General features: G+C 38.4%; 3 protein-coding genes across 6 annotated transcripts; 2 read left to right on the forward strand and 1 right to left on the reverse strand.

Annotated features, from left to right (window-relative positions):
- Positions 1 to 492: 492 nt before the first annotated feature.
- On the forward strand, positions 493 to 8,739 carry atp6v1e1b (ATPase H+ transporting V1 subunit E1b). The gene is made up of 10 exons (XM_079653958.1): positions 493 to 646; positions 768 to 829; positions 2,018 to 2,083; positions 2,966 to 3,075; positions 3,310 to 3,376; positions 3,499 to 3,588; positions 4,545 to 4,613; positions 4,728 to 4,822; positions 7,014 to 7,101; positions 8,083 to 8,739. Exons 2-10 carry the CDS (start codon positions 797 to 799, stop codon positions 8,143 to 8,145), a joined length of 681 nt encoding a protein of 226 aa, XP_079510084.1. The 5' UTR covers positions 493 to 646; positions 768 to 796; the 3' UTR covers positions 8,146 to 8,739.
- Positions 8,740 to 8,894: 155 nt separating this feature from the next.
- ada2b (adenosine deaminase 2b) lies at positions 8,895 to 16,605 on the forward strand. Of its 4 annotated transcripts, none has more exons than XM_079654123.1 (10): positions 8,895 to 8,976; positions 9,238 to 9,603; positions 10,421 to 10,640; positions 11,217 to 11,427; positions 13,330 to 13,457; positions 14,166 to 14,256; positions 14,390 to 14,498; positions 14,602 to 14,759; positions 15,591 to 15,793; positions 16,421 to 16,605. In XM_079654123.1, the coding sequence occupies exons 2-10, from the start codon at positions 9,303 to 9,305 to the stop codon at positions 16,521 to 16,523; spliced, it is 1,524 nt and encodes a 507-aa protein (XP_079510249.1). In that variant the 5' UTR covers positions 8,895 to 8,976; positions 9,238 to 9,302; the 3' UTR covers positions 16,524 to 16,605. The 4 variants fall into 4 exon arrangements, with proteins under 4 accessions (XP_079510249.1, XP_079510250.1, XP_079510248.1 ...); XM_079654124.1 differs by having other exon boundaries at positions 8,944 to 9,186; positions 9,300 to 9,603; XM_079654122.1 differs by having other exon boundaries at positions 8,944 to 9,603.
- A 185-nt stretch (positions 16,606 to 16,790) lies between these two features.
- On the reverse strand, positions 16,791 to 24,244 carry LOC307021733 (putative polypeptide N-acetylgalactosaminyltransferase 8). The gene is made up of 11 exons (XM_079654121.1): positions 23,869 to 24,244; positions 22,825 to 23,068; positions 21,537 to 21,703; positions 20,414 to 20,597; positions 20,134 to 20,331; positions 18,871 to 18,985; positions 18,518 to 18,703; positions 18,274 to 18,411; positions 17,511 to 17,606; positions 17,266 to 17,433; positions 16,791 to 17,181 (listed from the first exon to the last, which is right to left on the reverse strand). The coding sequence occupies exons 1-11, from the start codon at positions 24,077 to 24,079 to the stop codon at positions 17,005 to 17,007; spliced, it is 1,884 nt and encodes a 627-aa protein (XP_079510247.1). The 5' UTR covers positions 24,080 to 24,244; the 3' UTR covers positions 16,791 to 17,004.
- Positions 24,245 to 25,201: the final 957 nt, after the last annotated feature.

The raw sequence follows: 25,201 nt of genomic DNA on the forward strand, positions 1-25,201 counted from the left end.
AATACAAGAGACTAACACTACATTTAAATTGATTACATTTAAATGAAGTACATATTTAATATTTTAAATATATGCAATGCATTGTCAGTAAATTAGCTATACAAATGACAAATAGTACAGAATATAGCTGATAAAGAATTAAATAACTTAAAGGAAACAACATGATACACATTGAGTAAAAGTTTACAGGGGAAAGTGTATAACTAAAACAATTTAAAAAAGAGACAGGTGTATATAACACAAGACAAAAAAATAAAATAAATGTTTAGTGACTTGACAGCCTCTGTATTAGTCGAATAAGAACATACTTTCACATATTACTCAACTTTGTTGAGGAAAAAAGAACGTGTTTTATTTTTGAATGTTCGTGTCTGTATAATCATTGCTGTTCCTATATTATTAGTATTGGTACTATACAAACTTACAAATGTATGCGACGTATTTTTTTGTTCTTTTATCAAAAACACCACATAATTTTCCAGCTTTCTGCAGCAGGTTAAACGCGTCTCTTATTCTCTCACGTGATTGGCTGCTCGACCGGAAGTAAATATCATGTGACGACGCCAATCAGCTGATCCTCCGTAGACATCTTTACGAGTCACGACTGCAGCGATTTAATTCATACCTCGTCGTCTGTGATTTTTGGGTAAATATACACGGATTTAAGGCTCTCATTGCATTGTTAACATACCCTTGTTATCAATCATGCTTTGTTTTATTTTTCGGCGGTTTTAATTATTGTATTTTTTTGTTAATTCTGCTCGCAGGCCTGCACGGACCTCTGACAGCTGCAGCCATGGCGCTTAGCGATGCCGACGTTCAGAAGCAGGTAATAAACCTTTTTATCCTTCAATACTGTCACCATCCACCTGTTTCTCTTTGGTCGATGCTAGAGCAGTTTCACGTTGCTAATCGTCTCATTAACACACTGTGAAATGTTTCTAGTAGCTGCAATACACAGTGTGTGAAACAGAATGACATTGAGATAGCTGCAGGAGGTTAGCATTGATATAAACCCTAACCATACACAATGCGATGATTGAGGGTGTGTTTGAATGGAGGGTTTATACGTAAATATGCGTGTTATAGCTAAATAAGCAACCATTTTGAAACCTGTGCTGGGTCGTATCGTATGGGTGATATTTAGAGGTTCATATTACTGGATGATCACATGATCAGCACATGATGAGGAACTAGGAGTGAGTGAGCCACAGTCTGGACTCTTTACTGGAAATAACCTCCATATGAGCAAATGCAATGCTGCTGAAGCTAACTGTACACAAGTTAAGGTCAAGTGTTCATTGGTGGTTAACATAAACTATGAATTTAATGAGGTACACAGTAATTGTATTTGAGAACTTGAGTATGTTCTTTTAATGTACCTTATACTAATGATCCACTACATCCCAGAGACAAATATTTGTATTTTCTCAACAAAAGTTGCCAGCTTTACTTTTTTATGTCCGATTACAATTCCATGTACCCTTTTTTTTTTAACCCTAAACTGAAGCATAATGTGTTCCATTGAACATCTACAGGAGTCATATGCAACACACACATTCATGTAGCAAACATGTACTTCATAAACATCTTATAAAGACTACCAACAACATGGAGCCTTTAACTGCTCAAACTTCAAGTACTATTCGCACATCTTCCCAAAATATAATTCTGCTTAATTCAGGTTTCAAATGCAGAACTTATAATTTAAGAGTAGTGTTTTCACACTGTGGTTTATGTTGTTTTACTTGAGTAAATGCTTCTAATACTTCTTACACGGCTGGCAGAGACATTCCTCACCAGTGTTCTAAAGTAAGACGACAGAGTCGCTTCACAGCAGGGTGACGATCACCTCTGAGTTCATTAAGAGAGAGAGGACAATTTGCAGTTAGTTCCTAAGACTGAATGTTCATTATGAAACCGTGTGCGTTTAAATCGATAACACATGTTATGAATCTATATCTTTTTTGTTGAGGAAGCCTGATGGTATTAATATATGTATTGCTCCTGTGTACAGATCAAGCACATGATGGCCTTCATTGAACAGGAGGCCAACGAGAAGGCAGAGGAAATTGATGCAAAGGTAAAATCACACAGTGCTGTGGAGAGAAGCCCCAAGGGATGATTAATAATCCCTTCCTTTTTTAAATCGTATTCTTTTGGACATGTTGTGCTTTTATTAATGAGTCAGCAGTAGAGAGCTGACAGGAAGTGAGAGGAGAGAAAAGCTGAACAATAATGAATTAATTCTGTTCAGCATAAACATGTATCTTTAGTCTAGATTTGATCACATTTGGGCCTGTAATGTAGCAGTTATGGCCTTTTTAAAATGTATTCTAAATGCACTGTTGTGCTCTGCACTCATCTGACTGAGTTTAGATTCAGTTTTCATGTATTTACAGGTGTTGTTGTTAACACAATATTAAAATGTATATTATAAGCACAGACAAACACACACGGATGCATAACATCAGACAATTAGCATACATAATTAAAGACATTGATTCTACAATAAAAATAAGTTTACAAGTTTTAAAATGCATGAATCCTATCCATGTGTTCCTTTGTGATGCTTACCACTAGGGGTGCTAAGAGCACACAAAGTATTACATTACACATTATAAACAACAGTTTGATTTAAAACATTTAAAAATCCCTGTTTTTAATTCTTTGATATAACGATATGCTCTTTTTCTCTATTTAAAAAAAAGAATAACATTTGATATTTTTAGGTTTTGTCTTGTTATGCATAAAAAGTGTCTTTTTTATTTTAATAAAACTACATTTATTTCACAATGTTATGCCATATTTATAGCTCCAAAGGTAATAGCCTGTCATATTCTGACGTGTACTCTTTTTTTATTGTGTAATACGCATGTCTCTCATATCACAAATACACCAGCAGAACTGATTATTGGTTAAAGATCACAGAAACAGAAAGATATAACTATGTCTCCTCCTGCAGGCAGAAGAGGAATTCAACATTGAGAAGGGCCGTCTGGTCCAAACCCAGAGGCTGAAGATCATGGAGTACTACGAGAAGAAGGAGAAGCAGATCGAGCAGCAGAAGAAAATGTGAGTCAAAGCGAGACACATCACAGGACACATCCAGTCCTCTTCCCTTTTTAAGGACAAAGAAATATCTGTACGTGTGACACAGAGTTTCCGGGATTTGATTCAATCACTTTATCCTATAATGATGCCTTTGTGACCTGGCCCAAAACAGTCTTAGGGTTTTCCGCACAGCAATAAAAAATCCCTCACAAGTCTAAACAGACCCAATGTGTTTGCTATTTGTCTAATTAACAGTCAGATGTCCAACCTGATGAACCAGGCTCGCCTGAAGGTGCTGAAGGCCCGGGACGATATGATCTCGGTAAGCAGTTATAACTCAGGCTCTGTCCTCACGCTGTCATACTGTGCATACAGAGGAGAGATTGATTGTGTAAGTGCACCATATGTGAATAATAGGAACCCCGTGTGTATTTGTGTCCTCAGGAAATGCTGAACGAGGCCCGCCAACGGCTCGGGAACATCGCAAAAGACCCAGCCAGGTATCCAGCTCTGATGGACGGCTTGATCCTACAGGTGGGTTTATCCTCTCAGCTTCTTTACACACAAGTACACCAACTACCTTAATGTATTCTAATACAAACGCCCTGCAATAAATCCTTCCTTCCTAAAGGTCACAATGTTCAGTTTTGATTATGTCTCGATTCAATTGTTATAATAATAATAAAGCTTTATTTATAGCACTTTTCATACAACACATGGAGTTCAAAGTGCTTTACAAAATGACACATCACAAGTTAAAAATTAACAACAAGAAATTCCCCTCAGATTATTTGTTAAGAGCTTTAGGTACATGCAGCAAAATACAACATGTGATCAGGTTAATAGACACAAGGAGGTAAAAGGTATGATAATACAAAATAAATAATGATTTCTCTCCGACAGATAAGACACAAGACAACCGAATCGATGCAACAATATAAAACCCCATAAAACAAAGTGAACATATAGGTACAACAGAAATACAAATAAAAGATAATAGTAATAAAAATGCCATAATTCTAATAAAGGTTAAACAATTAAGAAAGAAAAAAGACCAATGTAAAAATAAATATTGCTATTGAAGCATTTTAGATTAATAATATAATATAAAATCCTTCTGACCTATAAAACAATATAAAGGTAGGTAAATAATAAAGACTAAAATAACATTTTAAAGTGGGGGATTGCTAATAAAAAGCTTGTTGTGTTTTTTTGCTGACAGACAGGTGTTTCTGCTATTTTGTCCACCCCATTGACATCAATGAAGGCACTCGATAGTCATTACAGGGGCACAAACTGCCTCCTGCATATTCATCTAAGGCTTTCTCAACATCTCTCAACAGCATCTGAGTACAGGGAGGATGTATTGCAGAATGGTTGTATCAGACTGTATGAGTGTGTCTGACTGAGTGTGTATGTTTATGAAGAGGCTGTTTGGAGATTTTAAAAACAGAGGTTTGATGATCTTTTCATAATCTTTTTCGTACCAGGGATTGTATCAGCTCCTGGAGCCCAAAGTGACGATTCGCTGCCGTAAACAGGACGTGCAGATGGTACAGGTGAGTCCGTTAGGTTAGAGAGTTCAAGTTGTTTATTTGATCACAACTATTTGATGTTCCTGCTCTTAAAATCAGCTCTGAATCTAAATTGTGTTGTGACTTTTTGCCATCCAGGCTTCCATCCAGAGGAATATTCCTATTTATAAAGCCGCTGTGAAGATCAACATCGAGGTCCGCATCGACCAGGACAACTTCATCCCCCCCGACGTGTAAGCATCACATTTCATCATCAAGTTGAAATGACCCCTGAAATGAAACTTTCTTTTGCATCATATTATTCAATATTGAGATCTCAATTATTTAACAGTAGAACTGCATACAATGAATCAGTTAATAAAAAAGGAATAGCCCATTATTTTATAATAAAAAAGTAATTTAACACATTTTATGGGCAAAAGTCAGAAAAGGTTGTTTTTAGCCTCTACATTTCAAGATTTTCAGTTTATTTTCTGATTAATATCGTATTAAACTCAATATCTTTGGGATCATCCATTTAATTACATCATCTTCGACTGGACATTTTCTACTATTTTCCGACATTTAATAGACCAATTGATGAATCTATAAAGTAATCTGCAGATCAATCGATAATACAAAATAGCTGTTACTTGCAGGGCTATTTAACACCTTCCTCATTGAGAACCGCGCATTAAGAAGTCATGCAGGCTTCATTCCTCTCTGTCTGTTGGGACCTTTATGTGCAGGGCTGCACATAATTGGTGCGCAGGTGCGCATACGCACCTCCACCAAAAAACGAGCACCGGGTCATTTGAAAAAAGGCGCATTTGCGTACCAACATTGAGAGAGAGAGGGAGAGAGAGAAGAGAAAAGGGAGAAGAGAGGAGAGAAAAGAGAGAAGGGAGAAGAGAAAAGAGAAAAGAGAGAAGGGAGAAGAGAGAAGAGAGGAGAGAGAAGAGAAAAGAGAAAAGAGAGAAGAGAGAAGAGAGGAGAGAGGAGAGAGAGAGAGATATTTGCAAGTTGCATATTAACTCAGGGCCGGCCCGTAGCACTGGCGTTATAGTTGTTCGCCTAGGGCGCCATCTGGGGAGGCGCTGCGCTGGTAGCTCTGGGAGGAAAAAAAACATTTTTGACCGTTGGGACTCATCCTAATTTTCGTCCTTGATGTAACAATATTCATAATTAAGTAAATGTAACACCCTTTTCTCCCCGGTTACACGTTTCATTTGCCCTGTACGATGGGCGCTGTAAGTGATGAAAGTGGGGGATGTTAGCTTGTCTGGCGCCCGCAGCTCACAGCCAAAATGCGAGTGAGCGTGGGAGAGAGAGAGGGTGCACCGGTACCGGTGCTGTTATTAGAATCTGGTGCTAGCTGCTCTAACGGATATATGAAGAAGATGTTTCTACAATAATGTGGAGGGAGAGTCCTCTCCAGTCAGACTGAGAGGCTGATAACTAAAGCTCAGTGAGGTAAAGGACTCTGAGTGTTTAGATAGTTCAATTTTAGTCTAAGTTATCTCAGTGGGTCTCAAATGGTTTGGTCACAATTTATGTAAACACATATTTTCAAGGCACTCCTTTATAATTATTCCAATGTATACTATAGGACAGTAACCAAAAATATCCTTTAAAACTGGAGAGATTAAAAAAAAATGCACAAATAAATGTTAAGGTAAAATAAGATATGAATGAACAACACAAATAAAATAAGTTACATTCATTTATTATTGGCTATGGTAGGTTGTTGGTTATGTTCACATACTTATTTGATTACATCCAGTTGTCTAAGATGACAACAGAGACTTTCGACCCAAAACCAGCTGTTGACTTTGGATGCAAGCAGCTACTCGCAGACTCAACCAGAGAGAAAGTAGTAGGCCTACATCATCAGCTACCATGTCTGACAGAGAGGAAGACAGAGAGGAAGACAGTGAGGAGAAGGGTAGTGATGACAGCTTGTAGGATTACTGGTCGTGCTAATGTTGTCTGGTGTTCACCTCTGCATGTGTGTTCAGTGTTCACCTCTGCATGTGTGTTCAGGGCCGTGTGTCTGGCAAATAAAGTCAAGACCCCCTCAAAAGTTACGGTTTATTTCATTTTAAGGATGAGCACCAGGCAACATCTCCAGGTGCTCCTTTGAGAACCAGGCCAAACAAGTTATGTGCACCCCTGTTTATGTGATTGAATTTCATCTGATTGAACAACTTGTACTGCCTTGTGGTGCAGACACCACCGTCTAACAGCTGTCTCTCAGTATTTGTTGTTGTTCCTTGCCAAACAGATAGACTTTTGATGTTGACCAAACTCTCTCTCTCTCTGTGACTGAACTAAACATGCCTGACTGAGAGAGAGTTTTTCTGGATTTAGAAGAGACACTGACAAAAACGTAGTTGAAAATAAAGTTTAACTTATCGCCATGTTTGTGGTCTTCTTCTTCTTCAGTGCTGGAGGCGTGGAGATCTATAATGCTAACGGGAAGATCAAGGTGGCCAACACGATGGAGAGCAGACTGGACCTCATGGCTCAGCAGGTATATTATCACTCTCAAATCCTTCATTTCTTAAACATGCATAATAAACCTTCTTTCAAGTTTCATTTCTAGCTTTTATTATTATTATTAATCCCCTCTTTAATTAATTTCATGTTGAAAATATCTTGTTCCTACGTGTCATCAATTCATTAATTTCAATTAATTGGATATAGGTACGTTTACAGTAGTTTCAAAGAACCCCACATTTTTTTTTTTTTATAGACTATTATTCTTTGTCTGGGGGGGTCTGAAAACCAGTCAGTATCTGGTGTGAGGGTTAGGATTAGGGTTAGGGTTAGGGTTAGGGTAATGTTGTGAATCGAGTGGCCTGTGTTCATCGTCCATAACATATGCCTGCCCATACCATATCCCCACCACCACCATGGGCCACTTGATTCACAACATAACCCTAATCCTAACCCTAACCCTCACACCAGATACTGACTGGTTTTCGGACCCCCCCAGACCCCCCCAATAAAGCAAAAATGCATGTTTCAGAGTGGCCTTTTATTGTGGCCAGCCTAAGGCACACCTGTGCAATAATCATGCTGTCTAATCAGCATCTTGATATGCCACACCTGTGAGGTGGGATGGATTATCTCGGCAAAGGAGAAGTGCTCACTATCACAGATTTTTTCAGATTTGTGAACAATATTTGAGAGAAATGGTTATTTTGTGTATATAGAAAATGTTTTAGATCTTTGAGTTCATCTAATGAAAAATGGGAGCAAAAACAAAAGTGTTGCGTTTATATTTTTGTTCAGTGTAAGAGTAGTAGTACTGTTAAAATCTGAACGACACCCATCCCTATGCATATCTATTGGTTTTAGACTTGACAATTTTGTCCTCTCAGGTATTAGGAAAATATTTGGGGCACTATTTTTCAATATATTTTTTGACCAATCCATGATTTGGGGAAATATCAGCGAATAAATCTTTAGTTGCCTCCTGCTTACGATAATCCGTGTGTCTGTCTTTCAGATGATGCCTGAAGTCCGAGTGTCTCTCTTTGGTGTTAACCCCAACCGCAAGTTTTTGGACTAAATGGCTCCGCTGTGTTCGAGAAAATCTCTCCTTGTTATTTTGTATTTCTTCTTTTGTCACAAGAAAGACGTCATTCCTTTGTCTGTGAAACAAATCTACGATGCAAAAGATATTGTTGTGTGATGTATTGCTGTATTCTTCTGTGCATTAAGGGACAATATAGACACTGCAGCTCAACATTACAGACGTGCATTGTGGGTACTGCACAGTTGTTTACTCCGCTGCTCCCCTTTGTCCTCTAATTGGATCATGACAAACACAGCTTTCGTGTCACGGTTTCGGTAACCTCTACCCCACGTGTTATAAGTTGCATGGGGCATTGTGTTGCTAATGGATGTCTGCTCCAACAAATTACTGAGAAAGTAAATGGCATCCTGGAAGCAACGCTGAGGGCCGTACACGACGTTACAGAGTTAATTTATTGGTGTTCTGTCATGAATTAAACGAGTGGCTGATATCATTCCAGAGGGTCCACTGTGTGTATATGATGTATCCTGATTAAATTATGTGTGGTTGTTGTTTTGTCTTTTTTTGTCTTAAACTAAAGATGTTATATTGTGGAAATGTTAAATGAAATACAATTATAAATCATTAGTCCCACGTGTGTGCTCATTATTTATTTATTTTTCTTCAGTCAATGTCAGTTTTTTGACATGTTTTTGCAATCATGCTTCATTCATTAGTTTATCACATGGTATTTGTCAGACAAAAATGCCCCCAATTATCCTGTGGCTCAGAGTATTCTGCTGACATGCTCCACTCATAGAGGAGTCTTTTTCTGAGACGGCTGAGCTGAGACGCAGGACCCCAGAAGCTCCCTCCTACTTGCAAGTATTTAACTTTTTAGACTGGATAGATTTACTTTGAAAGTTTTAGTTCCATCCTTGACTTTTCTTGTTGCCATGTTCTTAATGTAGAATAGGCTCTTTCAGGTCTGTAATGCAGGCTGAGCAGCATGTTATCACTTTGATGACCAAACAACTTTTTTTTTAACCCACTATGTGGCAAAAGGAAAACACAACCTCTCGTCCCACGTAAAAGGTATTTAATGTCATTAGTTCGTAAAGTCTCACAGTATTCCTTTCTTTACAGCATCAGCTTGCTCTTGTTGCGGGGGTGTGCTCATATTCTTGCTCCCTCCTGTGGCCCCCGAGGACATGGTGATGTCCATCTTCCAGGTTGTGGTTACTTATGTGTCGCTGCTGTGGTTTGTGAGGCTGAGTGAGGGGTTTCCGGACCCCGCTCAGAGGGACCTGCTGATGCGTCAAGAGGCGTCCCGGCAGACGGGGGGCCGGGTGGTGCTGACGAAGGACGAGCAGATGCTGGACCTCCACCTCCATCAGTTAAAGGAGCAGGAGATGTCTGCAGCACTGTTCCCCCCCGCTGTCCACTTTTTCAAAGCAAAGCCTCTCATCCAGAAGAGTCCGATCTTCAAACTACTGCAGGACATGCCCAAAGGTAATCTCACAATGTGTGTTTTCTTTACCGTTTCATGTTAAAGCTGCACAGCATACAGAGGCTACAGTAGCATGTCATTAACGTACCATAACTTGAATAGAGTTTAATAGATACATCTTAAATCAGTTTGAGAAAAAAAGCACGGTTTTAAGAAGTTAAAACCTACTTCTTTTGACGATTTCCTGTAATATTTTGTTTAATTTTCACAATTTTCTTATATGTGTTGTGGCAGGAAGTTTTGGACATGAGTCTCTCTTCATCTCTAACAGGAACTACATATTGTTTTTCAACCAATAGGAGCACATAGTTATTCTTAACACGCAAAATGTGACTAATTGAGACACAAAATAACATCTCGGAATTAATTTTTACTACCAATTTACAAAAATGTACTTCAAAGACACAGACATGACTACAAATATACAAAATGTTGATGAGGAGACAGAAAAAAATTCAACAATGAGATGTAAAAAGACACAAACTACACAAGAGAACTATACAACTGCAACATAATGCAAAAGAAAATTACAAAATGATACCAAAAATGACTAAACCACACGACCGTTAGTCTGAGGTCAAAGGACTGTAATATCATTAGTGCATAATTTCTCACACAGAGTATTGCTTTCTTTTTGGAATGACATACAGCAAGCCTGCTCATAAAATGACTGCAAAAAGACATAAAATAAAATGCCAAAACCAATTACAACATTAGGCAAAAAATGCAAAATGACTTAAAAGATGCAAATAAACAGCCCTCTCGTAGCTCAGCCCCTCAGTGTGAGTTTGAAGTACCTTCTTGGTGTTTCTGTGCCAGGTGCAGCACTCCACATCCACACCTCCTCTCTGGTTGGTGTTGAATGGCTGGTGAAAAACATCACCTACAGGCCGCACTGCTACATCTGCTTCACCTGGGACAACTCTGTGCGCTTCTTGTTCTCCGACCGCCAGCCCTTCCCACGGTGGGACTGCTTCTACTGGCAGCTGCTGGAGACCTTGAGAGCCAAGATAGGAAACACAGAAGTCTTTGATAACAGGTTGAGTAATACATGAGCTTACGTTACACATTTCAGGACAAGGTATTCAATTTGAGTTGATTTTGATTTCATCTTATTTAATGTATTTTTATTTAATCTTATTTAATGTATTTTTATTGTATTTTTATTTTAATCTTATTTAACATATTTTTATTTTATCGTATTTAATATATTTATATTGTATTTTTATTTCATCTTATTTCATGTATTTTTATTTCATCTTATTTCATGTATTTTTATTATATTTTTATTTTATCTTATTTAATGTATTTTAATTTGATTTTTATTTCATCTTATTTAATTTAGTTTTATTTAAATTGATATATTTTCTTTCTTTTGTTTATATTTTCTTCTCTCTATTATTGGTGTTTTTTCTTGTCCATCATTGAGTTTCTATTTCAAAATGTTTTTAATCTTTTGTTGTCACTTGTATGTTGTTGTTTTTTTTGCGTTATTTATTGTGACAGGAATGTTCAGAAAAAGCAACACATTTGAATGGAATCGGTAAAAAAGCCTTTGAAAGAACTTTATATTGGGAGAAAGTAACCCAGATGATCTGTTTGGGGTGTGTTTCAGTTTAATGCAGCACCTCACACTGTTCACTGATGACCCGGACGGGGAGTATCCGAGCCAAGAGGTTGTGTGGGAGAAGTTAGAGAAAGCCTTCATCGCTGGTGCGGGGCTCATCAGCCACGCGCCCGTGTTGAAGGATTACTTCTATAGAGGCCTGGAGGAGCTGCTGCAAGACAACATCATGTATCTGGAGCTGAGGAGCGGCCTCTCCCGGGTGTGTGTTGCTTTATTTACACCTGATCCCTAGCTCCAGAGCCATATTATCGGTATTGATAGCAGTAGTATAAGAGCATTGACATCAATTACTTTCTTACCTCACCCATTTCGATTTCATATTAGTATGTTGTGCCTCTTATGACATGTCTCCATGCTTTAATGTTCAAATAGCTCTTTATTTTTCTCATACTGCCTGTGCTGCAGCACCTCTTTTCACCCTCTGTCTGAAACCAGAGCCCTGTCTGCTCTGATTGGTCAGCTGGCCGGCTCTGTTGTGATTGGTCAACTGCTTAGAGATGTCCCGCCCCTTAGCCTATCAAGTCTAATGCGTTGAAGAGCTAGCCAATTGAAGCAGGAGTGTTACATAGTGATGTCACTATGTTACTGAAGTGAAAAGGAGTCCAATGGAGGCGTTTCAGACAAATGTGAAGAATATATCTAAGTCTTTAAGAAGGGTAGTTGTCCAATACACCCGATTGACCTTAGGTTTTACAATCCGTTTACTCCATTTTCAACATTGATATTCCTTTTTCTGTTGTGTTGAATAGACGACATTCACAGTGGTGAACACAAGCTTTTATCTTGTGTTCCTATTTATGTGTCTGTTTGTTACTATGGTAATGAACCAGTGAACATCCAGGGAGCAGACATTGAGATTGTGAAATCTTACAAATACCTGGGTGTTCATCTGAACAATAAACTGGACTGATAATTATGCTGCTCTGTACAAGAAGGGAAAGAGCAGACTCTTTCTGCTGAGGAGACTGAGGTCTTTCGGGGTTCAGGGGGCACTCCTCCAGACCTTCTTTGACTCTGTTGTGGCATCAGCCATTTTCTATAGTGTGGCCTGCTGGGGCAGCAGCATCTCGGCTGCTGACAGGAAGAGACTGAACAGACTGGTAAGGAAGGCCAGCTCTGTCCCGGGGAGTCCTCTGGACAATGTGGAGGTGGTGGAAGACAGGAGAATGGCAGCCAAGCTGTCCTCCCTGCTGGACAATATGTCCCATCCCCTCCAGGACACCCTGTCCTCACTGTGCAGCACCCCCGCTGTCTCACGGAGAGATACCGCAGGTCCTTCCTTCCTGCAGCGGTCCGACTTTACAACCAGCCCTGCCCCTAGTAGACCCTCCTACACACACCACAACACAGACTATAACACCCCTTGCTGCTAAATACAAACCAACTTTGTGCAATATGTGCTATATGTGCAATATATATGCCATTAATAACTGTGTAATTTATACCTGGCCACTAAATCAATATATATATGCCATTAATAACTGTATAATTTATACCTGGCCACTAAATCAATATATATATGCCATTAATAACTGTATAATTTATACCTGGCTGCTAAACTCTTGTTACTGTTACAAGGTATGTATCTTGTATTTTGTAAATTGTGTAACTTGCTGCTGTTAAATACCATCAAACTATGTGCAATATGTGCTTTATGTGCAATATATAGTTTATATACATATGCCATCTTTAATAACTGTAATATATACCGGGCTGCTAAATCCTAAGAACTGCTACAGGATTTGATTTGTTTTTGATCTATATTTTTGAAAATGATGTAACCTTTTTAGTTTTTATCTTTTTTTTAGCATATTGTTTATATTATAAATTAGTACTTTTATAGCATATTTTTAATTATATTATAACTTAGTACTTTTTTTAACGCATGTAAGATATGCAACACTAAGCTGTCTGTAGGTCTTTCCTGATGTAACGCTGCAAATTTCCCCTCTGTGGGACTAATAAAGGGATTCTGATTCTGAGTCTCTCTAATTGTAACAGTAAAGTTAATGACACACAACTTGTGTAGTCGAAGAAAGAAGTTGTTTGTCTCTATTTTATTCCAGCTTCTACATCTGGACATTTCATTTGTGTGTTTCAGACGTATGAGCTTGATGGAAGCATTCATGATAAGGTGTGGGCTCTGAAAACATTTCAAGAGGTTACAAGGACATTTCAAGAGGATCATCCGGACTTTCTTGGGGCTCGTATCATCTTTTCTGTGCACAGGTACGGATATTTAAGTCATCTCTAAATACTTCAACTTTTTAATTGTAATGCAAATTACTCCTTATTTGCATAGTTTGAGAGATGAGAACAATGTCCAAAATGATAGTATACTGTCGTACATAATGTTCCTTTTAAATGTAGTATGTATATGTAGAAATTAGAATAAGAATGTTGACTTTAGACACAGATTTTAAGTAGTTAATAAGATGGTTACTTTTTCGATTAACAAACTGGAAAAATATGCCATGAATTTTAACTATAACCATGTTGGACAAATCGTTCTCTAGCTATTATTAAATGTATTATCTCTCAATGATTGCATTTGCTGTTCTCTGGAAACAGACATTTAGTTTTATTAAAAGGTCAGTTCACCAATTTAATACTCATCATCCTAAAGTAGTTTTATAATGTTTCTCATTAAGTGTTATTCTGTCGGTACCGTATTTCTGGATGTTGTAAGGATTTTTGTGGCGACATTGCTATATAACAGATGCACCAGCTGTTAGTATGTTGTCTCCCTACTTGTTGTGTGCAGTACATAAACGGCTCTAAATACAAAAAGAAGCACCAGAGCTAACATTGGATACAAAGAAAAATCCTCAGGAGATTAATGAGATGGGTCTCTTATAATATTAAAGTCAAATTGCACAGTAGTCTTATTGTTTGCGAGTCGAATACTGAATGATTTCTGTATGTTGCTTCCTCCAGGGCTCTGAGTGTATCTGAGGTGAAAGCAGCTGTGAAAGAAGCCATTCAGCTGCAGAAGGACTTCCCAGATGTTGTTGCAGGATTTGACATGGTACAGTAAGAAGAGATCCGTCTTATTAAACCTCATATTTAACTGAACATTAGGCGCTTTTTAAGGGACCACTTTATCTTGATTGCTGTGGTGACATAATTAGCCTTTCCCTGAGTTTCCAGTATGTGTTCAGGTTGGCAGGGAGGACAGTGGGAGGACTCTGTGGTACTTCAGGGACGCTCTTTCTCTGCCAGCTGAGATGGGTGTCACGCTGCCGTACTTCTTTCACGCGGGCGAAACAGGTGGTTAGATTTAAAAGCACTAAATACATCATTTTTATTAACAAAAACTGAAATATTTCCCAACTTTATGAATCTGTTGAAGTATGATTTGGTTTGTTTTTAGATGAGGAAGGCACTGACGTAGATCAAAACCTAATGGACGCCCTTCTGTTCAACACCACACGCATCGGGCATGGCTTTGCTTTGGCACACCATCCTCTGGCCAAAGAGCTTTCTAGGAAAAGAAACGTAGCTGTGGAGCTGTGCCCCATCTCAAACCAGGTGAGATGGTAACCCATTTCATTGGCATGATGGAGAAACCATGGAGAAGAATTTTAGTCTGTTCTTTGGAGAGATGGCAGACACCTCTGCGGCCAATATCTCCAACACTCAATCATAATCAAAATGGACAAATAGCACAATGCTAAAGATAATTTGTGTGGAGGAAATTCCACACAAAAACAGAAACAACCTTTTTGGCAAGAAATGAACAAATAATAGAAGTTTAAAGCTAAATGTTGTTATTTAATAAAGTCAATAAAAGTCAAAAAGCATTTAACAGTTAACCTATTTCAGCTGAAAGGACTGAGTCTTGCACCAAAAAGTTCGTACAAGATCTGACCACATACAACAGAAAATACAAATACTTTATACATTACAGAAGGAGGGAAGGTCCTCAGCAAGCAAATTTACATTACAGGAAGTGTTGACCAGATGGTTGAAACTTACATACAGCTATGCAATATACAGTACATTACAGGAAAACATTTGGCCAGACGGTGGATACTTGCATACATGTTCATTACAAACCCATGGTTGTAGAGACAGCCTTTTGTCTGTTCTAAGGAAGTGGAAATTAGAGGCTAGATGTGAATTCAAACCGTGGGAAAAAAACTGAGAATGAAGTTACAATAATACTTATGATTACAACAATTTCTATTTTGGATTCTGGGTACATTTTTGGGCTCCAATCCAAGCGAACTCTCTTGAAGTCCACAAAACGTTTGGACTCTCGCAGAATTCTCTGGAACGCACCAATAAGTGTGCATGTGTGGTGAAGTCACCAGCACCTGTTTCCATATGTTATTAACCTGAATGTGTTCTGCCCTTGAGGTGCTGAAACTGGTATCGGACCTGAGGAACCACCCTGCCGCTGTGCTGATGTCGGAGGGCCACCCGATTGTGATCAGCTCCGATGACCCGTCTCTGTTCGGCACCACGGGCCTCTCCTACGACTTCTATGAAGCCTTTGTTGGCATCGGAGGGTTAAAAGCAAACTTGGGTACTCTGAAAGAGCTGGCTCTGAACTCCATCAGGTAAGAATCCGTTGATTTGATCTCTCTCAGGCCCCATTTTTACTGTATTACAGAAATGGCATCCCTTCAGTGGGAAAAACAAAGGCTGTAGGACAGGGGGGTCCAAACTACGGCCTGGGGGCCAACTGCGACCCATGATCCATTTTTAATTGGCCTACACATGAAACTTGTGATTGTCTTATATTGTACTTCTGAAATATATATAAATATTACACCATTTTCAAATAAATTCAGTCAATTAAAGTTGAAAACATTTCCTAACATATCTTATTGATAAAAAACGTATTTACATAACAAGCGTGAAGCATACCCTTCCTAATTCCCCTTATAAGCAATCTGAGGCTTCCGTTGTACATTTTTTGTAAAAAATAAATGAAACCCAAAGGAAAGTTGTGATGTAGCCTAAAGCACATTCAAGTATCAAGCACAATTTACCTGCATCGATTGATTTTGCTATCTTATAACTTATGTGGCAATATACCTCACTTACCCAGCCCTTAATATGTTGTTCTGTATGTGGCCCTCAGTGAAAAAAGCCCTGCTATAGGACGTGATTTCTACTTTATGGTTGAGAAACATTGATATGTTTAGCCTACAATCAACCTAATGATGTTAAAGTGTTGAAAGGTCTTCTACCTGCAGGTACAGCTCCCTGCCAGACCATCTAAAGGACACAGGTGTCGTCATGTGGCAGAGCAAATGGGACGCCTTCATCTTTAAACACACATGACAAAAGACACACAACGGATCCTGATCAAAGCGATTAGCTATAGCAAACATCTTTAGGCCTGTATTAAAACAATTGGAACTACTGTTTGTGTTATTGATTGGCTGAAAACATACCCTCAGGATGTTCCCGTCTGATGTATTAAGGGATGTATTTTTTGAGTGAACTAGACATTCAGACGTACTGTGGGGAGTAGTAAAAGCCGTTTACTGCCAATCTTTTCCTCTCATAAATAGGGTTTTCTGCACAAAGAAAATGTAATAGCAAATGTTCACAGCAACAATTTATTTTCAAAACTAATGAAATAAATGACCATTCATTTAGTAGTTCATTTTTTGTCACAATGTTATATTTTTCACAAACAATCATTTAAATCATTTTGTCACAGAGTTTGCCTCTCGTAGATCCAAGTCGTCCGAAGTACAAATGTAAACTTGCCCCAAAAGCAAACGTGTGTTTCACTGAGCTGCAGATTGTCATTGAATCATGCCTCCTTTATCATCCTGTCTTCTGAACCCTGCCCACCAAGCTGGCCTTTGATGAGATATTGTATTTTCCATCTCTGACTGGTGCACTGCTGAATAACCAGTTTATAATTGCTGGGTCCAGCCATCATTATTTCCAGGCACCTCTTTGTTTCTCTGTTCTGGATAGCTCCGTCCTGGAAAAAAAAACATATTTATTTTCCTCCAAAAAGACTGACCTCTTTTGTGCATATGTATATTCAAATAGTATTAAAAAGTACCTGTTTAAAATCCCACAGTATGTGGAATTTCTTCTGCTCAGCCATTTTGCACTCATACAGTCCTGGATCTAATCCGGAGCCGGGGTCCGACAGACAGCGGTTGCTGTTGTACTTGTGAGATTTTATTCCACCGATGTACAGTTGTCCATTGGTGCGATAATAACAGTGCTACAACAAAAAGCTATTATATTCCAAAACCAAAACTGAATTAGTGTCTGGGTGCATACAGTGGACTTTGAACATACCTGGCTGAACTGGTAGTGACAACCATATACAATGGGAGTGTTCCCAGGCATTGGGCCTTGGTCAATGCAGAATTTAGGCATCAGATCATTAACCAGCTGCACACAGAAGCAGAGATAGTTAGTATGACGTTAAAGAAAAGAAAATCAGGCTCCAGCCTCATTCATATATCTTTTTTTTCTTTATGAATACCAAAAACCAAAGCAGGGGTAAGTACTGATATGTGGTTTTATTTTTTCTAATGGGATTTGAAGAAGAATATAGAATTCCACCAGGCTTATCTTTTCATTTTAGACAATTTCAGGTTGTTTTACTATGATTCCTACAAGAAAAATAACAATCTTCCAGAGAGTAAATCTGTAGATACAGACAGAGTCTAGCACAGTTCTAACATTTAAATAGGTGGATTACACAAACACAACACATAAACAATTATATTGGTTTCTCTAATCAGTCCTTTTGTGAGGTATTGAATAGTTTTCCTCTTTAGGCCTCTAAAATGTATTCCAAATTGTAAAAAAATAATAATAATCTAAATCAATCTTAGTCTCAACCCATACATGTAGATGCTTGCCCCTGCTGACATTGGGTAAAAACTACACAGGTTTGAAACCACCACTTAACATGACAATGTTAAATCAAATACAGACTTGCTACTTTCTGATAGACGTGGAGACAATTTAGTTGTGAAAAAATGTCTCAAACATATTCATTTAATCCTTAAAGCCTTCTAAAGCATGCCATCTGATATTGTTTCCTACTCACCGCTCCATAAGCTAGCAGGTCCTTCAAAGGGTCGAGCATGGGGTAAACATTATCCAGATACCACTGGAAGGGCTTGCAGTTCAGCCTCTCTCTCAGCTTTTTCCTCTCCGACACATCCCCAATGTCTATCCCATGATTCTGTGAGGAAACAAAAAGGTCACAAAAAAATATAGGAACTACAGTTTAAGGATATAAGATGTAGTTTTAAAAATATATTGTTTTTATTCAGGTGTCATCCCCTTACTTCGAATGGAAGGTTCCAGGCAATGTTGACATTGTTCTTATAGTCATCCATCCACACCTCGGCCACCCTCAGAGCATTACGCCTCACCATTCCACTCAAATCTGGGAGGTAAGGCTTTCTGGCTCGTTCAATGTGGGCAATTTTAGAGCAAGGAATAACCTCTATGCTTCCTCCACACAGCCACACCTGCCAAGACACGAAAGGTCAAATATTTAAAAAGTGCCTTAATGGGTCATTCTAGACACGTTAAACACATGTACTGTATTCTGTTGCTGATTCCTTGCCGATATTAACATTGCAATGGAGTAGCATCTTAAAAATGGTGTCAATTTAAATTCCCCTGAAAATCTCACCCGGATGCCGAGTTCCACATTTTCACCGCCGTATATTTTCATTCCACCATCAAGGCTTCCGATCTCTCCAAAGAACTTGCTATCGGCTACAAGAATCCCCATGATGGCCGGGCTCCTACACGTCACAATTTAACTTGTTAAGATTTTGAAATTAAACACCAGCTATACTTCATCCATGGTCAATGCATTTCAGATATCAGAGTAAGTATAGTGGTTCATGAGTCACTTCATTAAAACAAATGATATGTTTATTTTAAGCCACGTACAGTTTTCTTTTCCTTGACAGACATTTTGAGAATTATTATATCCTCTGCAGCCAAGTCCAATATTTTTGAAGTGACTTATAACATTGACACTGGTAAAGGAAATATTGTCAACATCGTTAGTATACAGATAAATATTTGCATGCTGTTCTAATGGTTCTCCCATTTCAACATTCTACTGAATGGAAAAACAACTAGCTGGAACAAAAAAAAAACTGCAGGGCATGTTAAAGTCTGTTGACAGTACACACATTGACATGGCGTTGCAGTAGTAAGACTCCACTTAATCCTCCTATGACAACCTGTAACTCTCAATGATAACAAATTAACCTTTTAATTCTTATAGTCCAATAAAGCCTTACGTATAAATGTCCACCTCTAAAACTCACTCATGTTGTATTTTGGCTGTTTTCTTAGTACATTTTGAAACGAGTAAAAAAAGGGTAAAAAAGTTGTTCTGGGGTTATGTGCCATAAAAACCTTGTCTGGTAGCAAGCTCTACTTAACAAATACTTTTTCCCCAATTGACATATTATACTCTTTTTCGACAATATATTATAAGTCTCAGATATGTACAAAACATGTTTATGGCATGCATTGTTGTATCCCATAATCCCCTCTGTTTCAGCCCTGTCTGTATCTTTAAATAATAATGAACTGCCACCCACCACGGCCCTATGCAAAGTGTTTGGTTTGATAAGGAACAATGGTGCTCTAGGAGGAGATTCAGGTGATAAGGTGGGCGGGTGTTACCTTGGTTGGTTATTGGCTAATGGTTACACAAACAAAAAATCACCGGCCAAAATCTGACCAGCTCATTTTCAGACAGGTTTTTATATAGATTGATCAGGACAAAAAGAGAGAGAATCTTTTTACCTGAAATGTTCCGAATCTCTTAATGCAGAGGGGACATTTATGTATGAAAGACGTGACCTTTACTGTAAGTGTGGAAGGATTTTTTTGTCTGTGTGATTTCCCTGCCAGCTGCTCCTGAACTTACTTTCCAGGCAGTGAGTCGTCCTTTAAAGCATACCACTCGGGTCTGAAGGACTCGTACATGCACCACAGAGCCCAGTCAAAGGCATCCGCAGCTGGTATGTAGGGGATAAGTTTCAGGTCATCGTAATTGACTTTGTCAAACACTGGTGTCAGTATCACGGTGCGGTCCTCTTTGATCCGAGCCAACATTGGCTCTGCCCTAGACACAGTTTTCAGAAACACAGAGTTTTACGCAGAGAGATGAAAACTGAGGTGTGACAAATCCTATTGCTTAGACCTACCATCCAACATGGACTTCTATGTGAGCATCCAAGATGGCCACCACTTCCCCCACAGCAACCTTCCACCCCGAGAGTCTGGCCTGAGTGAGGCCGAGCCGCTCGGAGTGGCGGACTCTCTTCACCAGGGCTGGACGCTCCTCGTGGATAGAGTTTATGTATTCATCCAGTTTCTCCATTAAATCTTCTGCAAATGTAAAAGAGAGGAATCTGAGAGGTAGATTCATTCCAATGGGCCATATCAATCAAACAATCATGAAATCCCTAATCACTTGTCCAATCCTGCATTGATGTGCAGTCAAAGGGTCACACAACATTGAAGCCGTTGAAAGAAGTAAACTTCCAGTATGTGTACAAAAATAATACGCCCTTTACAATGGACACATGTATGCAAGCTTCACCTGTTCTGCAAGTTACTTATTTTTAACAATTTTGTGTTCTTGTGAACAAATTGATCATAAATGCACATGTTTTTTATGAATGAGCATAACGCAGCATAAAACAACCCCAAATAAGCATGGTAGATGAAACTCTGTCTTTAAAGAAGGGTCGGTTTGACTCTTCACCGAGTCCACCAACAGTAGCAGGTCGCAAAGCCGGGGGCGGATCACCAGTCAAGTCAAAACATCTCTGACACAACTTTTAACCTCAAACACTTTTTATTTTAATGACATTTTCACACATGTTGTTTTCTTCTGATATTTTTGACATTCTATACTCTGTCGCTATTTTCTGAAATGTTCCATGTCCAATGTCCTTTTTTTGGCATATTTTCGACTTACTCTATGTTTGCTACTTACTTTACTATGTCGTTTTTTGTGAACATTCAACATACTATACTTTGTCGTTTATTTTATATTAGACATACTATACTATGTCGTTACTTATACTACATTTTAGACATAGTACAGTAAGACTTTTTTTGACACAACATGCTATGACTTTTTACGACATACGCATGTTTAAAGAATTTTTGTAAAGATACATTGTTGAAGAGGTGAGAGCTTGATGATGATTGCTTTTATCCATCGTTACATACATCTTGGGGTAGAAGAGATAATATCTTGAGTAATTTGGGTGAACTGAAACTTTAAACATCCAAATACCTCCACTACCTTGGACCTACCGTTACTGCTGTAATCATCCACAAGTAAGATTTCTTTCAGCAGGTGAGCTGGTGTCTTGTCTATGATGCTGCGAATGGCTCTTTTGATGATAGAAAGTGCTTCATCCAGGTAGATTAATATGACACTCATGGAAGGCAGATCCTTAGGGTATTTTTTATCAGCACACCTGAGAGGGAAAAAATGTAAAATGTTGCATTTTTGTCCCTAATAATAGATATTTAGAAATGTTTTTTAAAAAATGTTGATCGTCTTTCATCATGCAAGTCTCTGCCCTTTTTCATTGTGCGGCTTCTACATTTTAATGTTTAACAAGATTAGTTATACTCTATGAGCAATGTTTTCTGGAGGAGAAGTTACTGTGATGACTCAGCTGCCTCAAGTCTGGCCTTGCTTTTAAGTTAATGAATACGTTAGGAGCTGTGAGAAGCCATTTGGTTAAAACTAGAAATAATTGGCCAGAAGTACAGAATGTACCATTTCAACCTGGCTCTGTGAAGCTTTCAGCCCACTTTATTACTTTTATATCTGCAGTATTTAATATTTTCAAAAAATAAACTCACTCAGATGAAAAACGTAGAGCATAAATCTCACATCAGCATACGTCCATCCTTTTTAGCAACTGCTAACAAGACATGGCTCTAACATGAAGTGAGAGACTAAAAGACAAACAGCAGCGTAACAGAACATGGAGTGTCTGCAGGAGTGGGGTACTGCAGACACACATTTTTATCCAAGATGTATCTCAGTAAGAGCTGCAATGAACTATTAGCTTTATAATTGATTGATCCATTAATCCTTTTCTTTATTAATAGAGGTATAGTGAGTCTACAAAAGATCAATAAATAGTGAATTTTAAAAAGCGACCTAAGTTAACATCGGTGTTACTTGTTCCAAAAAACAAATACATCTATCTTAATATTGCAAAAGACTAAGACTAACAACCAGTAAATGTCACATCCTAGTCACACAAAAGCCTCATCAGCCATTGCTCATGTGATATCTGGACATTAAACTGAAATCAAAAATGTAAATGTTTGTTTTGTACTACATTGAAAAGTAGTAACATTGAAATATGTGTCATATAATCTCATCAGTGGGTTTTATTATCTGTCCAAAGTGTGTTTGTTAGGTCACCTTTATAGGCAGATACACTGAGTTCCTGTCCTGTTCCTGGAACATCATTTGTTTCTCAAATAAGGAAGCCCCATAAAGCAGCTCAATGTGGCTCCAAAGGTGAGTGACAGGTCTATCAGTAGTTTATTATCTCCTACAGTAAGTGATCCTCACCTGGCCGGCCTGGTGTCTGGGATCTCTCTGTTGAGGGGCAGCCTGTCACTGAGGAAGGCGTTGTATCCATAGCTCTGGAACAACCTCTCGGCCTCCTTCTGCTCCTCCTCCGACAGATCGTCCCCCCACTTGGTGAACAGATAAGAGTTTGGGTAGAGCTTCCTCACCACGCTCCTCTCCTTCTTCACTTCTGCGTTGTTCTGGTTCACCAGTTCCTTCTTTTCAAGTTTATTCATCACATTGACTGTTGACAAAAAGATACGGTTTAACCCTTCTTCTGCTTAATACAACTGACTTTAAATACAGGTTTTCTTCCCTATAACATAACAGCATAAGCCTAGGGTCAATAAGAAACACTAGTCTGTTCCACTGGGGGAGTTTTTACATGTACAGCCCATCCACCTTTTAGAACAGCCAGAATATTTTGATAATTATTTAATTATTTGAGTCTATTTTCAAGGGACAAATATAAAATATTGTCCAGTTTTAAATGTGACACTTGCTGCTTTACTTTACCAAATAAACCTGGGCTTTGGGAAATGTGTATTTTTCTTTCAATAACAATTATTATTATCAGCAGATTCATCGATCATGGAAACCAGTGTTAGCTGCAGCCCTATCCAATAAACATTGTTTATTATACAAGTTGGAACATTTAAATATCTAAAAAAACACTTTCCTTTTCATCCAATTTTGGTCCAGATTCAATCTAGACATATGATTTGTATAGTTAAATAATACATTTGGTTTAAATACTTGTATTAAGCCTTCTTTTTTAATGCTAAATTGTTTCTTAAAAATACTTGTTATCCTTATATATTTCTTTTTTTCACCTACTTTGCCAACTAATGTTTTTAGATTGTTAATGTACGCACCACCGGATACCAAACCAAATGTCTTGTATGTGTAAACGTAGCTGGCAATAAACTTGATTCAGATTAATCTTTTGACTTGGAAAACAACAAATCAAATGCTCAAATGCTTAAGTATTGAAATCAAGTTGAATGATTTGATAAGGTAAGAAGCAGCCCCATTGAGACTCACGCAGTCTGTTGATGTCTGTTTCCATCTTGTCCATCCTGTTGAGCATCCCCTGACCCCTGATGGAGTCGTTGTGGTGGGCTCTACTGAGTCTCTCTGAGTGGGTATGAACCTCCTTCTTTATGGAACCGAGGTAAAGAAGAGACCCAGCCATGGCAAAGGCCAGAAGGAATGCTTTAATCCAGCCAGATCTCATCATGGGGCTTCTGTGCATGTCTTCTGAAAACAATCGTCTGCTTTTAATTTCAGGTGCTCTCAATTTCACCCTCCTTATCCAAATACAACGCCCTTTGACAAACCACAGCTGTGTTATCAGACAGATTTGTGTGAAGTGTGGTTTTCAATAGATTCTGCTCTGGCTACCTTTGTTGCATTACACCAGGTGTGAACCATTAGCTGTAGTCACCTGGGAGGAGAGAAAACCAGCAGAACTCTGCAGGTAACTGGATCAGGACTGAGACTTATCCATATGATGTTCACCTTGTATCTGATGATGCTGCAGATACAAAATGAACTAAATATTACCAATAACATATTTTACATTTTATTTCTGAATCATGCAAAACTCCTTCCTTCTGTTTTCAAGTGAGTAAATCAGGAGGTCAGGGCAGCAAAGTGTTTTGACTGATAGTTTTTTTTGGAAAAAAGTTATATTATGTTAGGCCACTCTGTTTGTGTTACATGTTTTATGAAGCCCTTTTTTCCCCACCCATAATGATCTTATTCATACATCAGCAGTTGAAAAACAAACAGGACACTACATCCTTGTATAATCTGAAATCAAACCAGCCATCTGTTTGCCCGAAGGAAACCACATTGAGAGACACGTAGAGCAAGCCTTAGTTGGCTTAGTTATTAAAGTATAAAGGCAAAGGAGGGAGGTATTGGGTGTGATCCTGCTTTGTGCTTTCAGACACTATGTGGTTTCTTGCTTGCATGAAAGTATTGTCATGTGGAGATAGACACCCACTGAGGATATGATATGGGGTAGAAATCAGTCCCTCAGGTTGTTTACTCAAATGATCCTATAAAACCCTCACAAGAGAGGATAAGGGGGGACATTTGAAATCTGAGAACACATTCTTTTATTAAGAGTACAATAATGACTCTAGGAGCCAGAGGTTAAACTGGGGCAGACACATACTGTAGGCAAACACTCAAGTTTTAAGCCTTGCACCTCTTCAACAATGTATCTTTACAAAAGATGGTTTCAAATGTGTGTTCGGCTCTAGAAAACGCTGCTGAATATCAAATCAAGAAGAAAAGTCAATTTAGCATGTTGATAAAAATATAGTATGTGAACAAATATAATGGAAAAAGTAATAGTATGTTTAAA

This window comes from Notothenia rossii (genome assembly GCF_949606895.1).
Source record: "Notothenia rossii genome assembly, chromosome: 10".
In the NCBI taxonomy this organism is placed as follows: Eukaryota; Metazoa; Chordata; class Actinopteri; order Perciformes; family Nototheniidae; genus Notothenia; species Notothenia rossii.